At 45.4% G+C, this 20,201-nt stretch overlaps 1 protein-coding gene and 1 long non-coding RNA gene across 3 annotated transcripts in view; one reads left to right on the top strand and one right to left on the bottom strand.

The window, feature by feature from the left end:
* Positions 1-5,915, bottom strand: part of TLL1 (tolloid like 1) — a 121,126-nt gene extending 115,211 nt beyond the window's left edge. The window contains exons 1-2 of one of the 2 annotated variants that reach the window (XM_082237197.1): positions 5,680-5,915; positions 4,674-5,415 (exon numbers count right to left, since the gene is read on the bottom strand). In XM_082237197.1, coding sequence (XP_082093323.1) covers positions 4,674-4,827 — 154 coding nt within the window. In that variant the 5' untranslated portion in view covers positions 4,828-5,415; positions 5,680-5,915. The remainder of the gene's footprint in view (positions 1-4,673; positions 5,416-5,679) is intronic. The other variant, XM_082237195.1, reaches the window with a different exon arrangement.
* Positions 4,176-9,413, top strand: LOC309540449. The gene is made up of 2 exons (XR_014223298.1): positions 4,176-4,512; positions 6,312-9,413. It is a non-coding gene; the product is annotated as an uncharacterized lncRNA (long non-coding RNA).
* Positions 9,414-20,201: the final 10,788 nt, after the last annotated feature.

Below are 20,201 nucleotides of genomic sequence, written 5' to 3'. Positions count from 1 at the left end.
ATGGGAACGAGCAACACTGAATTCAGCAGGGTTTACTTCTAAGTAAACATAGATAAAACCGGAGAGCTCAGAAGCTTGAAATAGCTGTGCTCAAAATGTCTCTAATTTTTGTGTGTGAGCTGAGCAGATGCAAATTCATTTGACTTCTGCTGTTGTACATTCCTCATCTACAAGCAAAGAATGTTTAACAATTTATACCAAGGTGATACATATTTCTACGATTAGAAAAGGAATCATGTGATAGAGAGCATATCTGGCACTGTCAACACATACTCCTCAATAATTGTGACTAAAAGCAACCAAGTAACACAGCCATTACTCAAATCGCTTACTCTGGAGTTCACCCACCACTCCTCCAACCTCAAACCACTTGATCCCATTCTTTGTGAAAAGAATAAATAATTGAGGATTGTGGCCAAAAGGAACACTAACTTTGGCTGAACTAAGTCTCATGGAACAAAGTAAGTAATGCAAAAGAAGTGACCACAAAGCTCAAGCACTTGTTTTACTCTCCAGCTGCAACACATGGACCAATGTTGTTTATAGTACTCTTTCAAAATGAATTTGGCATACACACAAACTACAAAAATATGTCACTTTTGAGCTCAAAAGCCATGACTCAAAAACCATAACCCCAATGCCAGGAAAGTCACTGAGTGGGATCCAATGGATCCAATATGAACTCACTCAAGCCACTTAAATAGCCTTTAAATCTAACATGCATCTCACATGATCAAGCTGATGTTTAATGGAAATCTGGAAAAGCAGATCTTCCATTTATTGAGAACTTTGACATATTAACTAATCTGTAATGAAAACTGAATTTGAGGTTATCCTAAGGCACATTCAGTTTCAGCATAACTGTTGACCACAACAAACCCAAGCACGAGAATTAATAATATAAAGCACTATTCACAGGGTGGAAGCAAACTTTGCTAAAATTTACTACCTACCCCTAGAGCATACAGCACACAATTACTACTACCAAAAACCTTCTGAAAGAACCACAGACTGATATTGCCCAATGCAGACGTCTCTCTCGCACACTAGATCTGCACTTGAGCAGGGCTGCACTGACCAGCCCCATCAGCACCAACTAGCTCTGCCTCCTGGCATCCCCTTGAACAGACGGAAAGTCTGAAGGGAGGATCCTTCATGCCTGCAACCTATGCATGCAAAATTGGCCTCCCTACCATTGTTCACTGGGCAGAAGCCAGGGGCAGGGCTAGTGGGCGTGGCCTTACATGCTCATCCAACATGTGAGGCAAGCCTCTCTTAGATGCGATTCAGTTTAGAGTACCTTGCCTCAAGGCGAGACAGTTGGATAGATCCAGGGTTTTCACCTTAAGCATGGAAGCAATTCACGTGGGAGGCATAAGGCTCTTCCATGCACTCCAGCCAAGCATTTGAATATTTGGTTTCTAGCCCAAATGAGAAATATTCAAAAGCTTGGCTGGAGGAATGAGCATCGCCACCGCCCATACGTTGGAATCTGATCCACTTTGCTTGTCCAAAGGTGGTAAAATCATCTTCCCTGAATTGATCTTTGCTCTTTCTTATTCCAACCAGTGACACTTAAGTTGCTATGTCAGTGATTATTTATTGACCAGCCTTGGTAGAAACATTTACAGCATACTTTTTTCTTTTTTCTTTTGCTTTCTGCAGGTTTTTTTTTTAATCCTTTTAAAAACAGTTTTGGTTATTTAAAAAATAAAACTGCTTTCCTAAAGTCCAGTGGCATAGTTCTGATCCTACCCACTGCTGCTGATTTGCCTGGATCAAAAATTAACTGTCAGTCAAAGTGACTTTAGGAGACTCAAAAAAAACTTGTTCCATGATTTGAAAGGCAAAATTTGCCATGTTTCCTAATCCAGAGTGCCCTTAATCTCTTTAGATCTGCCATTCAGTAACTGTTCAGTGAACAGTCTGGTTCAGGCTGCAAACCTATGCACTCTCTCTGGGGAAAGCGCAACTGAATTCAGCAGGATTTACTTAAGAGTAAACCTCCGCAGGCTTCTGCTGTGAAAAAATATTTTTGTGGGATCAACTCTGATGTAACACTTTTCTTACAGTGATACAGTGGTACCTTGGTTTACAAACAGTCTGGTTTGCATACGTTCTGGATTACAAACACGTCAAACCCAGAAGTGCGTGTCCTGGTTTGCAAACTTTTTTGGGATTACAACCCATTTTTTTGGGAGGCCCCAATGGTGAAAGCGTGCCTTGGGTTACAACCTGTTTTGGTTTACAAATGGACCTCCGGAACGGATTATGGTTGTAAACCAAGGTACCACTGTATGTGGAATGTGTGTGTGTTGTGGGGGCGGGGATCCAGTGAATACATAGCAATGATACATGAACAGGAGACTTGAGTCTTTCTGGTTACTACTACTGAGTATTTCCCCCAAGATCCACCTGCATTTTGTCTTCCACTATAATGTCTTCCACATGTATGCCTCTTTAAGTGTTTTCCACTGCACTGGAAAGCTCCTATCTGTTTTGCAGTGGAGATGATAAAGCCTGGAGAAGTAAGATAATGCCATAGGAAAGTCACTTCCCATGCAGAATGGTCATAGTTTGCAGGGATTCTTCCTTAACGCAAAAGAAGGGCTTACCTAGAGCAGGGATGGGGAGCTTGTACCCTGAAGATATCCCATCAGCCACAGCCAGCATGCCCAGTGGCCAGGGTTGATGGGAGCAGCATCTGGAAAGCCACACGTTCCCCATCTCTGACTGCAACGGCAGTACCCTCCCATCTCCAGTACACTAAATAGGAAGCTGAAGACCGAATCTGCTGCTGCTACTGTTGCTACCGCTTCCTAAGTGAAAAGCACACAAAGACTCCAGCTACTGAACTGCATTTCTCTCTCTCTCCATGCATTTTCGCTGGAGCCATAAACCTGCCGGTTCCAGAGGGTGATTACCTGCCAGCAATCCCACCCACCCCCCTCTCATTCCCATTAAGAAAATCACTGACTCAGCAAAGCCTGCCAGAGAATGGGTTTTCTACCCTCAGAAGAAGTGTCTACCATAGGTGATCCAAAGATCGCCTTGTGCTGTAAATAAAGGAAGGAGAGCTCGGGACAGAGCCATGTTTACAATCTATCTTTGTTCACACTAGGATTACATTTTGTCTATATAGTATGAATGCAAAAACCACATGGGAAAGATTATGAACAATCAACTCCATTTCCTGCGTTCTATAACCAAGAAGTTAACAAATGTTCACACAGAAAGAACATGGGACACTTGTTAGGTTTAGCGGTGCATGTGGAAAACTATCTAAAGCTTTGCCTGGAAGTTACGGACTTCAGTAGGAGTTTGTTTTGAGTAAAGATGCATAGGCAAAGCAGCTGTATATTGCGGAGCTCTTGGATTATGTACTGTAGTGGAAACGATTTGATTCTCAGATCAACTGAGTTTATTCTATCCCTTCCCAAGCAAGTATTGATTCAACAATGTAGCAGCCTCTACATGAGGGATGGAGAACCTGTGTGGCGCTCCAGCTTCTGTCATTCCTGACCTTTGGCCATTCTGCATTTGGTGGCAGAAGGAGCCCAGACATGCCTATCATGTATAGTTGGAAGGGACCCCATGTGCCATCTAGTCCAGCTCTCCCCCCCCCCTGTATGTCAATCTGAGTCAGGCTTCACTGAGCCTGACTCCCCAGGACCCATTTCAATGCAAGTTCTCAATCTTGATGCATGAGATGTACTAACAAAGGGTTGGATCCAGACTTAGCTAAGCTTAGACCCACTGAAATCAAGAGGACTTGAGTTGGCAAACCCATTGAAATCAATGAGACTTGTGTTAATAATAATGACTAGCTTAAATCCCTTTGATTTCAAGGGTCTGCTCTGAGCATGGTTCAGGCAGGATCCAATCCAAATAGAAATGTGTTCATAGATTACCTTACCCTGCCCATCAAACTGCTGCTGTGCTGCAAACCTATGAGATGAAGTGGGGGCAGAGGGTGGAAGAGTGATTTCCAGACAACCTTGCCCTTCTCATTCCAGAATTAAAAATCTTGAAAGGGCCATAGGACTGCTCTGCTCCCTGCCAGTCCCCCCCCCTTTCCCCATCCTCTCTCTCCTCTGTAGCCCCAAGCAGAAGAAACCTGTTTTGACTAGCGCCTCAATGTGGAGAGACGGGGATTTGGGGAAAGACACAGAGAAAGAGAGGATGAAATCGTCCCGGAGAAAGTTGGGATTCCTGCCGTCATCAAGGGGCACGAGAAACAAACTTCAGATTTCTCTCTGTTGTGGTTGCTGTGCCTGGAAAGCACGTTTGTCTTCCAGGCACAGCTGCAAAGGAAAAGTGTGTGCACTCTTGGGGACACAGGCTCGCAAGCCCGAGGAAAGCAGGTTCTTCGAAATCTACCCCCAGCGGCATTATTGCAAAAAAGGAAGACTAGCGCGAGCCCCACTGCGCCTGCCCCGGCTTCTCACGCTTCCTCTTGGCCATGCCTGTTTGGAGTGTCCCACGCCGATCCGGAGGAGGAGGAGGAAGCAGGTGAGCTGCCCCCGTTCCTCTCCTCTCCTCTCTCCCCCTCCACGCACACAGACACAGCCCCCCAGGCAAGGGAAACCAGACAGCCCCCTACTTTGGGAAAAGAGCGCACGGGAAAGCACCGGGGTCTGGACGGCGAGCCCAACTAGGTCCCCTGAACTCACCGGCTTTGCAGGGATCCTTATAATCGATCGCTTCCGCCTCGTCCCCTCCGTCGAGCTCGTACGCGTAGTCGTCGTAGTCGATCCCGGAGCCGCGGGCGAGCTTGCCGCACAGGGTCACGCCGGCCAGCCACAGAGCCACCCTCCAAGCCAGCATGGTCACGCTCCTCCCCAGCCCAGACGGGGAGAGAGAGAGCCAAGGCGCCGCCGAGTGTCAGCAAGAGAGGGGGGCGCGCGCGCGCGTGTATTTGTGTGTGTGTGTGTTTGCGTGTTTGTGTGTTGGGCTCGCTTGGCCGTCCGCGCTCCTCTCTGGGGGTGGCCGATCCAGACCTGGCGCTTCCCCACTCGCGAAGGAAAACGCGCGCGCGCGGGGAAAGGCTTCTCTGTTCCGCCGAGCCCGGCGGAGAGGCGCTCGCTCGCCCGCTCCTCTCACCACGTCTGACTGCCCTCCTCGCCTCTGTCAAAGGCCAAGCAAACTTTCCCGGGTTCCCCTTCTCCTCCTCGCTGCTTCTGCCGCCGCCTCCGCCGCTGTTCTTGCAAATTCTCCCGCCACAGCAGCGACAGCAGCAGCAGCGGCGGCGGCGCGGGGCTGCGCGCGGGGGCTCTCGTCGCCTGGGCTGTCCAGCGGCGGAGGCAAGCGCGGGGGATCCTCCGGTCCGCCGATCGCCTCGCGCCGCTCCGGATCCCGTCGCTGCTCCCTGCTCGCCTGCTACTGGGCGGCGGAGTCGGGCTGCACATCGGCGAGCTGCCGAGAGGAGAGAGGGGGAAGAAGAAGAAGAGAGAAAAGGGGGGGGGGTCACAAGTCTGTTCCCACCACCGTAGCCCTGCAGTGATGGCAAAGCGCTTGCACTGGAGGGAGCCAGGAAAAGTGCCAAGGCTTCTCTCTCCCCCCCCCCTTTTTTTTTTTTTTTTTGTTCTCTGGGCTTCCCTCCACCCCCACCCCTACCCCACTCCTCCTCTTCCCTCCACTCCTCTTAATTCTCGTCCTGGCCGCCAGCATCCTGCTTACTTATTCATACAATCCGGGTCAGGATCCGGGCTGCTGCTGCTCGGCTCCCTCGACGGCCTTAGGGAAACACCACGCGCGCCTGCCCGGGGCGCCTCCCTCGCCATAGGGCTGCTGTCTGCCCGGTGAAGCGAGGCATAGCAGGGCTTGGCGGGGCGGGCGGAGGGCGGCGGCGGCGGCGATCAGAGCGAAGCCATGCTCCGTCCAGGGGTCGCCGGCATCCGGGCGCGGGCAGAAGGGAAGCGCGCGCGGCGGCGGCGGCGACAAGAACGGCGGTGAAGGAGAAGTGCTGCGCCTTCCGCGCTCGCTCGAGGAGGAGAGCTGCTGCTGCTGCTGCTGCCGCCGCTCACTTTCCGCTGCCAGCGTGCAAAGGCGAGAGGGAAGGAAGGAAAGTTTCTCTCTCTCTCTTTTCCTACCACAGTTTGTTTAAATAAAAGGGTATAAGAGGACTATTGATCAGCAAAGTTCAGCCAACGAAAGCCGTTTCAGCTGTACATTAAAAAAAAAGTATGCACACACGTGAAGGCAAATTCAAAATTAACAAAAATAAACAAACAAATAAATAAATAAGCGAAAGCAGGTTGTGCACCAACAGCGCAGAAGAAATTTATTTATTTATTTATCTATTTTTGCAGACAGCTCGGCTCTGGCTTTCCAGCGGATGCGAAAGGTTGGGGGGGGGTGTTTTCTTCCAGCAGCAAAGTTTCCGTCGCAGCTACGGCTCCTTCCCTTGGAAACGGGGCGTTCAGTTGGAAAACGGAGTCAGTGCGAGAGAGAGAGAGAGAGTTGGATTTTTCTTCTTTCCCCCGAGGCAAGTCTCAGATCAAGCCTATGAGAAGAAAAGGCATAGCTCTCCTAAATGGTTAAAACTTTAAAAATATTATATCAAATCAAACATCAACCCTAACCAACACATCCAGATAGAAATGACACCCTTGAGTCTGGGATGGAGGGGGTGGGTCGCCAAAGAGACACATTGGAGTTGTGTAAATCTGTCAAAAGGTGAGAGTTTTACTGTAGAAAGGAGGCAGAAAACAGCAACAACACTTCCCCGCCTCTTTTTTTTTACAAGTCTCCTCGGAAGGCGGAGAGGAGGGAAGAGGCGCAAGTTAACTGGCAGGTTTCGCTGATGCTGACATTGTGGTGTCACATTTAACAGGCATTTGAAAGGGCCGCTGCGAAGTTGCTCTTGGCTTTGTTATACAACAGAACTCTCCAAAGGCTCCTCTCTATCTTAATAGCTTCTCAGAATTATTCCCCTTATGGGCGAAAGATGGAAAGGAAAACGGCCTCATCTCCCTACAAGTGGACATGCTAACAGGGTGCTTCCGGCCAGCCAAAACACACAAACAACACCAGCAACAAACAGAGCGACAAGATGGTAACAAATGCCATGCAGACTGACCCTGGCTTCCCTTCCCAGGAGGGCAGCAAAGAAAAGAAACAGGCAGCTCCAAAGGCCTCTCGGATCAGGACTTGGGATGCTGCCTTCCGGCAATCTCCAGCCACAGAGTTTCCTTCCAGAGGTTAAAGTATGTGTGAGCTTCATCATCACATCTACAATGAAACTGCTTCATCATCACATCTACAGTCAGAATTGCTGCTGACTACAGGGCCCTGGAAGGATGGTGGGATGTTTGGAAAAGAAGATACCCAGGCACAATAGGAGCCTGGTAGATGTGATGATTAAAACAAAAACCTGAAAAGGTTCAGAGAGAGGGAAAGGGGGCTTTGTCCGGAGCGTTGATTAAACTTCCCAGTAGGCATGAGCAGCCTTGGTTTGTAAATGGGAGGGTGGAACATGCAGGCCTGCCACTCACATGCTGCCCTTATTGGAAAACCCTTCCATTGCCCTTCTTAGCTGAGCTTGCTCACAGAATGGGTTTTCCCCTCCAAAACATGCATATTTTTTCAAGATTGTATTGCCCTCGTAGGAATTTCTTCTGTGGCTAAAGGCAGAAAAACAGGAAAGAAAAGGTCCACCACATTGGTGCACTTCAATTTATGGTGCACGACCTAAGAAGCCTCGTGATTTGTCCCATAACTAGTCTTCACTTAGATAGCATTTACCCAAAATTGGCTAAACCCTTCCTTAAAGTAATTCAGCTACCAGTTTTGTTATGTTGGGAGCAAAGGAAGCTGTGTTACATGTATCAAGTTAGACCACAGAAGCTTTCCAGTGTTTAGCGAGGGAACATTCCCAGCCTTACTTGGAGACATGGGAGATTTAACCTGTGTACAAAGCATGCACTCTACTGTTCTACCACAGTATCTCTGGGCTTTTGATTGTTTTCACAAATATCTACAGAATTTCCCAGACTAGAATCACAGAGGTATCAGAAATCCGCTGTTATCCAAGCTTCTAGTGTATAATGCAGTTGTTACTTTCCGTATCAAGTGGAATGCCTTATCTAATAATAATAGTTATAATAATTTTATTATTTATGCCCTGCCCATCCGGCTGGGTCTCCCCAGCCACCCTGGGCGGCTTCCAACACACATAAAAACATTATATAACATCAAACATAAAAATATGAAGATGCACTGCCAGGGCTTGCTCCTTCGGATGTTTGTGAAAACAAGGAAGGGATTAATCCGGCACACACGGAGAGATATCTCGCCTGTTACTTGCTTAGTTCTGAAATGAAGGCAATCCTGACCACAAAATCCCATTTTCCATCATTAGCTCTACGCAGAAGCATACCTACCTTAGAATTAGTAGCTGGTTTTTCAGTTGCTGCAGATCACAAGTGTACAACAGATCTTGTCCTGGATCTATAAAATATACATATTGGAATCATACATGCAGGCAAGGAGGGTATTGATTACTGGCTAGTCCCAGTCACGCTCCCCGAAGGAAAGCATGCAGTATGCAGTCTCAAGTGTGTGCTGGTTTCCCTAGTAAGTTCATTATTAAACTCTATCCTTCCAGCAGGAGATTAACCATCCCAGCAAGTTACTCACTGACGTCACCCCTTAGCCTCCAGACGGCAATCTGCCCCTGACCTCAGCTTCTCCAGTGGCAGCAGAGCAGAGCGGTGCTGGCTGGCAGCGGACTTGAGGACAGCTGGCCTTGAAGAACCCTAACAAAGATAAAGACTCAGACACAGCTCTAGCTGCTATACAGAAGCAGGTCAACAGCGCTGGCCTACAATGGAAAGGCTGCCCAACTAAGTCAAGGAAGAATCGCGTGTAGAAGGAGTGTAGAATAATATTCTTCTTATGCCTTAAACAAACAAATGAAATCTGCACACCCAGTTTCCACTTCTTAGTAAATACATGAAAAGCAGAGCAATCCCATGATTCAGTGCAGGCTGCTATACTGACAAGGAGGTGTTGTGTTTTTTTTAATTATTATTTCTTGCTTCACACATAAATGTCTACTACCAACCTGCTCTATATAATGCTGAGGATCCATCTGTCAACACAGACATCCAAAGTCTGTCCTACAGCCATTTCCAAGTAACAGACACAAAGACAGTGAGACAGGCTGCATAACTGGAAGGACACCCCCCCCCCTTGAAAAACAACAACAACCTGGCAACAAGAGGGGAAAACCCATCTTCATTACATTTACATCGTCATCTAAATGTTTGCACTGCTGCTGAATATGTGGGGGTGGAATAAAAAACAACAACCCCAAAGCAATCAAAGAAATAATTTGCGGTATGCATCAAATATTTCATTTTCTTTCTCTGTAGCCTTCTTCCCCCAGCACTGAAGAGATTAAAAAACAACAGATCTATAGGTTGAGCATAAAATGAAAGGCTCAAGAATTATTAACAGTCCATTTCACCTCTCCAATAGATCCTGCTGCTCTGGGAGGGGACACCAAAGCCGTTGCTTTAGATTCTCACAAGGAGCAAGTCCAGTCTCTGTCCCTTTTCCAACTCCACTCCCAAGATGGCAGACTCCCAATAGCGTGGTGGGAGAACGCCTGCTCTCATGGGAGTTGCCAGGATTTTTCTGGGTGGGACGGGACGTTTGTTGGGGGGGGCGCAGAACCTCAGCTATGTATTTTTATTGTTGGGGGGGCAGCTGTCCCTCCTTGGCTACGCCCATGCCTGCTCTGCATGCATAAGGTCTCTGGTCCAGTCCCCAGCATCTCCAGGCAGGATTGGGAATACCCCCTGCTGAAACTCTGAATAGCACAGCCAGTCCATGTAGAGAATACTGAGCCAGATGGATCAGTGGTCTGTTTGGGTACAAGGCATTGTCTTCCTGACCTTTTGCGTGTGCAACATGCAGACAGGCGCAGCTCCTGCCCTCTCACTGATGGGGATGTTTGTGGGGGTTGAGCCACTGGGTAGCAGGAACACAGTCCATATTGTCCTTCTTAAGACTTAAAAGAAGCAGAAGAATCCTCCCTTTAAAACTGATGTCCACCTGGAACTTTAAAAATGATGCCTGTGAATCCTCCAGTTCAGCAGCTTATTTTTTGATCCATTGTCTTACTTTGTGTCACAGTTGCCTCTCACCTGGCAAAACTGAACTTAGCCATAGGTGTTTTAGGAATTGTTCTCTTATAAATGCTTAATTGGAGGAAGGGTGCAATATCATCCTCACGTGTGCTCAGATTCACATCCAGTCCTTTCAGCCCTCTGTTTACAAGGCCATTTTTGCCCTGATTTGTCCAAGAAAATACCAGAGCAGTTCACACCTCACCTGTCCCAATTAGCATTTGCTTTTATGGTTTTCTTGGTGTTAAAGTGGTAGCCTGAGCCTTCCTGGGATATTCCTTTCATTGCATGGATATACATCTTTCAGTCCCTCTCACTTCTGCCTTTGTCACTATGCAATCTGAGCCCTCTACCTTTTAAAAAAATTGGCCACTAATAATGAAACATATGTTGTAGATATTTTTCCACATTTATTATGCTGTTTTTGTGATATACAAATGACATGAGAAAACTTGGTATACTTGTTTGTATAACATTATTCTTGTTTATAACCCCCCCCCAAAAAAATACATGAATCTGATTTTATATTTATTAACCAGCCCCTTGTTTCACCAAGAACTCCCTCCCTTTGAAGAAAGAAACTATGGCTATTTCATCATGTAACAGACACGGGTACCAAGCATGACCTCATAGGTACCTTCTATTCAGTGTGTATAATATTACATCTAAAGTCTGGATCCAGCCACTACCCTACTAATTCCAAAGAGAAATACCACACTCACACCATACATTTAAAGCACATCTAAAGCTTTACAAAAGCTTCAAAGAATTCTAGGGACCTCACAGAGCTACAGTTCCTGGCACCCTTAACAAACTACAGTTCCCAGGATTCTTTGGGGGAAGCCATGTGCTTTCAATGCATAGAGCAGCTGAAACCGAAGCATGTGCAAAGAACAAAGCACTCCTGGGTGACAAGGGACAAAGAAAGACCAACCTTCCTTCACCAACCTGGTTGTTTCCAGATGTTACGAACAACAACTCCCATCAGCCACAGCCAGCATGGCCCTGCCAGCTGAGGTTGATGGGAGTTGTAGTCCAACACATCTGGAGGTCACCAGATTGGCAAAAGGCTGGTTCCTAAAGGGAGGCAAAATGGTAAGAAATGACAAGAAGTGCAGGTAACGATACCAGCCCATACTATACCGCGTCCGTTCCTAAATCTGCATTGGTGCCATCACTGGCCACTTTGTTAGCAATGCAGATAAAAGCAACAGAGGTACATGCATTATCACTGAAAACCTTGCAGAAGTATAGGAATACAGTGGTACCTTGGTTTACGAACTTAATCCATTCCAGAAGTCTGTTCTTAAACCAAAGCGTTCTTAAACCAAGGTGTGCTTTTCCATAGCAGCGGGGGACTCAATTTACAACAGGAACACACTCAACAGGAAGCAGAACATGTTCTGCTTCCAAGGCAAAGTTCACAAACCTAAACACCTACTTCTGGGTTTGCAGCATTCTTAATCCAAGTTGTTCATAAACTAAGCTGTTCTTAAACCAAGATACCACTGTTATGCCTGTGTGCTGCACTCCTAACGTTCCCGCTGGTGCTGCTACAATTTCTCATGCACCACACTGTCTCCCGATCCCTGCTGGGATGAAGCAGCCGCAGCAGAAGACGCAGATGTGCCCTTAGGCTTCCTACTTCCAGCTGAGGGTATATGGGAGTTGGGCACCCAACAGTTCCTCTGGTCCCCATGAAAAATTTATGCCTTGTCTGAAACAATATAAACAAATGTGAAATATTGTTCCCATGCGCAGATAGTCTCTCTCACAATCCTTTAATAGACTTTTTTAATAATGCAAAGGCAAAGAAAAATGATCACTAAAACGTATGATTAAAAAGATGCAATGGTTAGAATCTAGCACAGACATCTAAATTAAAAACGGTTGTTTTCTAGTGCTGGTCAGCATCCCTGCCTCTCATCAGGGAATAAATCAAATGTCCACAGCTGTGAATAGCTATTTAAAACGAGGGCCAGGAAAATTTAATTGGGGAAGCCTCATTCAAAGTTAAAGAGGTCAGATCATGCTGTTAATTATACATTCACATTATTTCCTACCAAGATTTTGCCATCTTCTAGTTAATAAACAGGGTGCATAAACCCCTGATCTCTGTTGAAAGATATTGGTTTCATTTGTGTCTTCTGCCTTACAAAGAGGAGCCTGATTGCCAGAGTGAAACGAGGACAGCATCCAATCTTCAAAACTAAATATTTGCTAAATGGATTAAAAGAGTTTAACAACAGTGGCTAGTTTTAAACACAGTAACTTGATCACTAACACGCCTTCCATTTTTTGCTTTTTCTTACCATTAAGAACACAAATAAACCCAAAGTTAAGTCCCCATTAATAGAATTTATTGAGTGGGAGAGATCATAAGTGAACTTTCCAAATAAAGTGAGGTATGCTCTGGTTATCAGCCTTCCATAGTTAGGGACCCAAGGATGTCTTGCACATAGAGGCACTTTCAAAGCATCCTTTCCCTGTTTTGGTTTCTCGTTTTCTTTTTTTCTCTTTTTTTGTCACACCACTACTCTTCTTGTTGCATTGAAGACCACCCATGAAGTTCCCCTGAGTTTGGGAAGCAAATTGTCTGCTAATGGAAGGAGGATGCTCTCTGAAGAAGGAACCTAAGAAGTTCAACTGAAAGCATGATGGTTTCAATGCATAATTACCCAGTGGATCCCTGGATTACAGATATTGACCATACTTAAGAAGAAAACAACAACACCCATATTAATGCCAGTGGGCAGAAGACTAACATTTCCATGAACCTTCCCCCCCCCCCCGCCCCCAGCTATTGGGGTGGGTAGAATGTGGACTCTGGGGTTATCTCAGCTATTTCTCTCAAAGACCAAAAATACAATATGCCTGTGACAGTGAAGTTATTTCCATTGCCTGCTTTTACAGCCCTAGTCAAAGTAGTACAGTGGTACCTCGGGTTACATACGCTTCAGGTTGCAGACTCTGCTAACCCAGAAATAGTGCTTCAGGTTAAGAACTTTGCTTCAAGATAAGAACAGAAATCGGGCTCTGGCGGCGCGGCAGCAGCAGGAGGCCCCCATTAGCTAAAGTGGTGCTTCAGGTTAAAAACAGTTTCAGGTTAAGTACGGACCTCCGGAACGAATTAAGTACTTAACCCGAGGTACCACTGTAGATGTAAAAGAGGGTTGTCACTACAATTCACAAACAAGTTATTACTGGGTAATATGTTCGTCCCTGACAATCTAATCTGAAATATTTGTGCCAATGTGTCTGCCAGTGACTTTAGCCTAATGCCATAGCAATGGCAACATCACATCATGCTATGTGACATTGCTCTGACATTTGCCATTGGCCTGTCAATGTATGCAGTAACACAAAAGTCCTTGCATTAGCATGCACATCCAAATCAATAAAATGCTTCCTTGGGTACCATCTTGCAGAAAGGCTAGATGTAAATAAAAAAATAATGTGTCACAAAATGTGATATTCTGAAGTGCTACTTTGGGATCTTTTATTCTCCCTGAAGCCCATGGAATTATGTTTTACTGCCATAATTAAGCTATTATAAATAGCACCAGTTTCCATGAATGAGCTGGGAACAGATGCTTCAGAAATAGGAAATGGAGAGTTATTATATACTCTGCTCTCACTTGTGACTCCTAGAAGCTGCCTGACAGCAGCCATACCACAGGAAATGGCTTCAACTGGCTGGCTAAACTAGGTGAGGGTAGCCAATGGGTCCCAAATCCTCAGTGAGCTAGGGACCACCCCCCACATGAGAAGACAGGCTGTAGCGAATTGAGTAGATGAAACCAATAGTGGGTCCAATGGTCAAGAAGTTGGTTTCTGCACATGCTGTAGAGGGAAGTGAGGGCCATATGGGGCTCATCAACCTGGGAAGGTAGCCCATCTCAGAGAAGGAAAACTCTGATCCTAAACCTCCACTGCCTTGAAGGATATCTTCGGGAGAAGAAAAGGCTGAGGAATAAACCCTACACAAATCTTGTGTGGAATCCTAAGACGGTTGAATGGTGTCTTGTATGCCTCCTTCTGGCAACTTCTGTAGGCAAGCTGGTGCCAAGCGTATTGCTCTGCTTTCCTTTGGACCACATCAGCAAGGCTGAGAGGAGCGGTCTTGTCATCTGGGCAGCCAGGACCTCCCTACACATTGCCCAGGCTTGTGCCCTGGGGAGGTCACTTAGGTGCTGCAATACAGTGTTTTGACTTCTCCCCTGGAGGTGCACTCCATTGTCTCTCAAGACAGACAGATTACAACAGTTGTTGTTGTTTTTGTTATATATTTATACTCCTCTTCATCAAAAGATCTCAAGACAATATTTGTCATAAAAAATATTGATTTATAACAAGGGTTCTTAACCTGTGGTCCACACACTCCTACAAAGTCCATGGATGGACATATATTTTCCCCAGTGCAATAATAACAATAAATTGTTGGCAAAATTTTGTGTGTATGTGTTTTATGTGCATTGAGGCGAGGGGAAGGAGGGTCCATTGCTTTCATCAAAGTCTCACAGGAGTCCATGACTCAAAAAAGTTTAAGAACCATTGATTTATAGCAAGCAGAAGATTGCATTGCTTTACTAGGAGACATTCTTCAAGCCTTATTTATGTTGAATAGCATTGACAGGATGGATTCCCCGAGGCTGCTTCTATGAATACGTGTGGTGCGAAGTTTGGAGAGGGGGTGTGGGCTGTCAGCATCAGGTCTCCTGGGACTGACAGAGATTCATGACTCTTTTGCAGGAATCAAGAAGACTATAATGTTTCTGGAAATAATTGGTGTGAAATGTGTGCTGTTCTAATAGAAGAATGCAAGCAGCCTTGTCCTCAGCATTGCTTGAGAACTCTAAGAAACCAAAAAAATCAGTGCAGGTTGGAAAGTTTTAGCCTGCCATCTTGATTCAAAATGGTGTCTAAACAGAGAGAGAGAGAGAGAGACTCTGCTCCTTGATCTCAGGAACTAGCATGCAAAATTTGGTTAAGATATCAGAAGAGGTTTCCAAATGCACAGTGAACAAACAACTTCTCAAAATGTATAATAGATGACGCAAATGCTCCCATGTAGCATGGGAGGCTTTTGCCTTCATGGTCTGCATATGAGTTTTCCAAAGGCACTTTACCGAATCATCTTATAAATGCACGGTGGACTAGACAGACCTTTGGTCCTAGTTAGAATCCATTCTGCCGTTTGTTACCAGTAGTGGCCAGCAGGGTGCCCTGAGTGGGGCTGCATTGCTCTCCTGGCTTCCCAACACCACACCATGCTCTTGCTGACCAGGAGCAGGAAGAGCAAGGCAGCAGAGAGCTCAGCAGATCCAGTCCAACGCAGCTGCAGCCAACCCTGCACACTGCCAAGCTCCCCACTGCCTTGCCCCTCCTCTTCCAAAAAGCAACAGCAGTGCAAAGTGTTGGGAAGACAGGAGAGCAATGCAACCCACACACTCCTTCAGCAGCTACTGGTTGTTGTTACTACCACCATAAGTGCCACAGTCATGCATCTCTCAACATATTTAGCATTTACAGCTGAGAATTTGCACCAAAGGGCATAATTCCAATGTGCGGATTTTGTCATTTTGTGAGGTCTTATCGATACAAAAAAGTTCTTTATTTATCTTGTCCATATGGCAGAAAAAAATGTATTCTTTATGGAAGTGCATCATTATTTTTTAAATTCCTGTCTTTACTTGTTAGCGTTTAGAGGAGGAAAAACCTTGCTTCATGTCCGATCCATCCAGCTCAAAGTCAACTCATGTATCCATGGATACTGTTTTTATCACAGTGAATGGCATGAGTTGCTGGCAGCTCTTTACCAGACAGAAATGGAAGGGACATCATCTCATCACCAAAGGAGGATTAGAATCAAATGTGAAAGCCCAAATCCTACACAGTTGGCAGAAGCTAAATGCATCATGATGAGAATGTCAGAAATAATTCTACTCTTGGGTCTAAAGAGGTGCTAAGGATGCTGCTTCTAAGTGCTGTGAGTCATTGTGGTGAGCACATGAAAGTGTCATATGTTCTCTCCCCGACCAACAACTTGCGATGTGTTTATTATCAGTCTAAACACCATGGATAAATTGGAGGATAATTGGACAGATCTGTAGGAAGGAGTCGTAAAATATATCTGCCAATACAGCACTTGTGGTCTAGTTTAGTAGCATTCTCTTGGATAGGACTCATACTTACACTATGAGTGTGTTTCCTTCCCCTTCATTTTTGCATGCACTCCCTGCTCTCTGAAGTTCCCTGCTTCTGCGCCCATATGTTTCCTCTGCTTCTCTTAGTTCCCAATGCTGCTTTTTTAAAAATTCCCAAAATGAAAGTTCTCTTGGTTCTGCACGGATGGAGACCAGATGTTACTAAACTGCAACTCCCCTCACCCCTGACTATTGTCATGCTGACTGGGACTGCTAGGAGCTGTCTTATACTGAACCAGAGCAGTGATCCACCTAGCTCTGTGTCATCTATACGGACCAGCAGTGACTACCTAGGATTCCAGACTTCTCCCAGCCCTACCTGGACTGTTTGCAAAGCAGAGCTATAGTCATAGCTGTCAACCGTCCCTTATTTGGCGGGAAAGTCCCTTATCCCAGCGCCGTGTCCCGCTGCTGTCCCTTATTGATGATGTCCCTTAAATTTCCTGGGTTTCAAAGGAAGCAGCTCCTCTCCCTCCCTCCCTGCCGGCCAGGGAGGAGGGAGGCTCCAACTGTGTTGCTTGGCTGCGTTGCTCACCCAATAAGGAGTCTAAGAACGACTGGGGGGTGGAGCTTGCATGCCTTATGCTGATCAAATCAGCTGCGTTGCCTGGGGACTCGCCTTTGCTCAGCTCTTCCCAGCAGAGAGGTGACAGTGGTTTTCCTCGCTGCACCCCCTTTGCCGATTTGCTGCACTGTGGGAACCACCACTTGAGGCTTCGTTTGGCTGCTGGGCTGGCTGGGCTTTCTGCCTTTGGCTCGGGAGCTGGTTGACTAAAATCCCTTATTTTGGCTGCTGGTCCCTTATTTTCAAGGCTGCTGGTCCCTTATTTTCAAATCTGTAAGTTGACAGCTATGGCTATAGTACTTCTCCAGGAAACACAGGTGAGTTTCACATTATTTTCAATTCTAGCCTTTGATGTTAACGACTCACAAATAGAACACTAGTTGGCAAGGGGATCTCAGCTATACAACAGTTCTGTTTGGTGTGCTACACCAATTTTTATAGCTAGGTTTTCTGAGACCCGCTGGATAGCTCTGTAGGTAAAGCATGAGACTCTCAAGGTCGTAGGTTTGAGCCTCATGTTGGTGAAAGATTCCTCCATTGCAGGGCCCCTCGTGGTCCCTTCCAACTTTACAAATCTATGATTCTATGAGGGAGCAGGGATCAAAGCATCTTCTCTTCAGACAACCAATCCAATGAATGGATGTTTCTATAGGCAGAGCCAGTCTCAATGTCTGCTGGATGAGCACACTTGTATACACACTTGTAATAACAAGTGGGGCAAGTGCTGTTGTGCTCAGGTCCTGCTTCCCATAGGCATCTAGTTGGCTGCTGTGAGAACAGGATGCTGGACTAGATGTCTAATCCACCAGGGCTCTTCTTACATTCTTATTATTATCTCCATTTCTTCCCACCTTGCACTTTTGTGCAATTCTTTGTATTTCCATTCCCTTTGATTCCAATGCAGACGAGATGTGGGCTAATTAATTATCTTCTGACTGCATATTTTGCAGAACAGCAACCTACATTCTCAGTGTTGGCTCTCTGAGGAAATGACCAAGTGAGGATTTTTGCCTCCATCATATTGTTGCTTTTTACAAAATGAATAATGTGGAGTCCTTGCAAGGCTGGGTTGAGCACAAAACCATGATCAGGTGCGCCAACTCTAGGGGGCCAAGGTGTCTTTGGCCCCTCAGTATTTGTTGGAAGGGGGCTGAACCTTCTCAAGGTTGAGGGGGCAGAGGAGGCCAGGCACAGAGCTGAACATAGTTCAGCTTCAGTGGGCAGCTCTTCCAGAGCACTTGACCTCTTCCAGACAAAACAACATCCTCCAGACAGCAGACTGTGCACCGCACACTAGGCCCCCTCAATCCTGGAGGCAACTTGGCACCTCTGACCATGGTGTTGAAAACTCACGTGGTCGCACATTTAGGTAGCCTGGTTCCAAGGTTGGAAGAAGGACAGACATGGTGCAAAAAAACACTATTCACATACTTCATCCTTTGTCTCGATCTGCCCTGTGTCTGCAGATAACAGTGCCTAGCTGCTGTCACATAGCTCATTTAAAATATTTAATTTCATTGTAGCGCTAGCCCTATTCAGGTGCTCATTTAAGGCTTAAATGAGTATACAGAGGACAGAGAGTAGGCACAAGTGTGCTAGCTCTATCCCTTGTCAGGTTCTCATCAGCCTCTAAGATTTGGAAGGTAAGTGCTTGAAGTCTCCTGCACTTGGAGAGATTCCCAGTGCTCTTTAGAAACCGGGGAAATGTCTAGCCAACCAGATTGGTAGTTTGGTTCCTATTGAGGATATCTGGCGAGTCAACATGACAGTGATCTGGGATTGAGGATTGGAGTGATCATTCTGTGGACAAAGCTGTATTGCAACTTTTAAATGTTTTAATTTAATAAAGGAAAAAGAAACCAGGGAAATCAGACTTCTAGAGTGTACATGGAGCTTCCACAAGTACAGAGGGCTCCATGTTTCAGTCAGTTGTCCTCCAACTCATGAAAGGTGACAGGGACAGGGGACAGTGCTAATGCACTCATGCAAACTCTCTCCACCTCACACAGTCATTTAAACCACTTATGAATGCCTGAATTGTCTCATAAGTACATTAGTAAAAGTGAAACACATAGGCAAACAGTCAACAAAGATTCATCTCGATACCTCTCAGTGGTTGCTTTCTAGTTTCCAGATGCCAATATTTTCCCTTTTGCTAGCTATACGCTTACAAATAAGCCTGATTTTAATTATATGGTGTGAAATTGATGAAGGTTTCTGAAAAATATAATATGATACTTTCTTTGCAAATTACTCCATGAATGCATTTTAGTTAATTAATAGTAAATGGAAGAGTATTCTTTGAAATCTCTGGTTTCATTGATGTAGCTTTTTTTAATCTGATGCATAAACATAGGAAAGTAGTGAGTCACGAATCAGTCCTAAGCTTTTATGCACAGACCTCTGAATCATAATCAACATCTACTCTTCATCTCTCATGCTATCTTGGAAGTTCATCAAAGACCATCTGATTTTTCTCCACGAAAGTGAATTGTAGGTCACTTTCAGTGTGAGGGAATTATGGAGTGTGGTCTTTCCTTTTCATAATAAGATGCTGGCATTAAAACATGAATGAATGTGTGTAATATTTATGAGAGTTGTTGTCTCAATGCATGTGCTTTATTGAGGAAGTGTTCTTGAGTTCGCAAATGGTTCATGTATTGGGTTTGGCAGCTTCATTCTGGCTGATTGATTTTTTGACATCCTGCGACCCCTGGTGAGCAACAGAAATTGCCAGCACAGCAGCAGCACCCCTTCGGGTTCAGACTTGTTCTTTTTAGACCTTCCTGTAGACTTTTCAGTGAGTTCTTAGACACACAGTGAAATGCTAAGCAGTGCGTATTTTTTTCAGCTCAAAACAAGAAATTGGATTTCACTTTTCTGTCAACAAGTCATGTCACTGATATGCATTCTCTAATTTTTACTAATAGGGGTTTTTTATTGCAATTATTGGGATGAATGGTGTTTTGAAATATTCACAGTAGATGATATGCGGAAAATCATTTCTCTGTGTTCCTGAGTAATCTTAAGAAGAAACAGCCATACTTTGAGGTTCTAACATTGATTTTCATGAGTTAGGACTTCAGGTTTCAGGCATGCATAGAAATAATTCATCATGTTAAAGAGAGGGAAATTATCATTTCCAGTAACTGAAAGGGAGGGGATAGGGATAATCTGAAAATGAAAGTAAATCAGTAGGGAAAAGTGGAAAGAACTGAAAAATCCCCTTCATAACAAGCAATGTCAAAAGATGCTTGCCTAGAAGACACATATCCCTGATCATTTTTATACATG

Source organism: Podarcis vaucheri (genome assembly GCF_965113315.1).
Source record: "Podarcis vaucheri genome assembly, chromosome: 9".
Lineage (NCBI taxonomy): Eukaryota > Metazoa > Chordata > Lepidosauria > Squamata > Lacertidae > Podarcis > Podarcis vaucheri.
The sequence above is the reverse complement of the archived record's forward strand: the minus strand, read 5'-3'. Positions and strand labels throughout refer to the sequence as shown.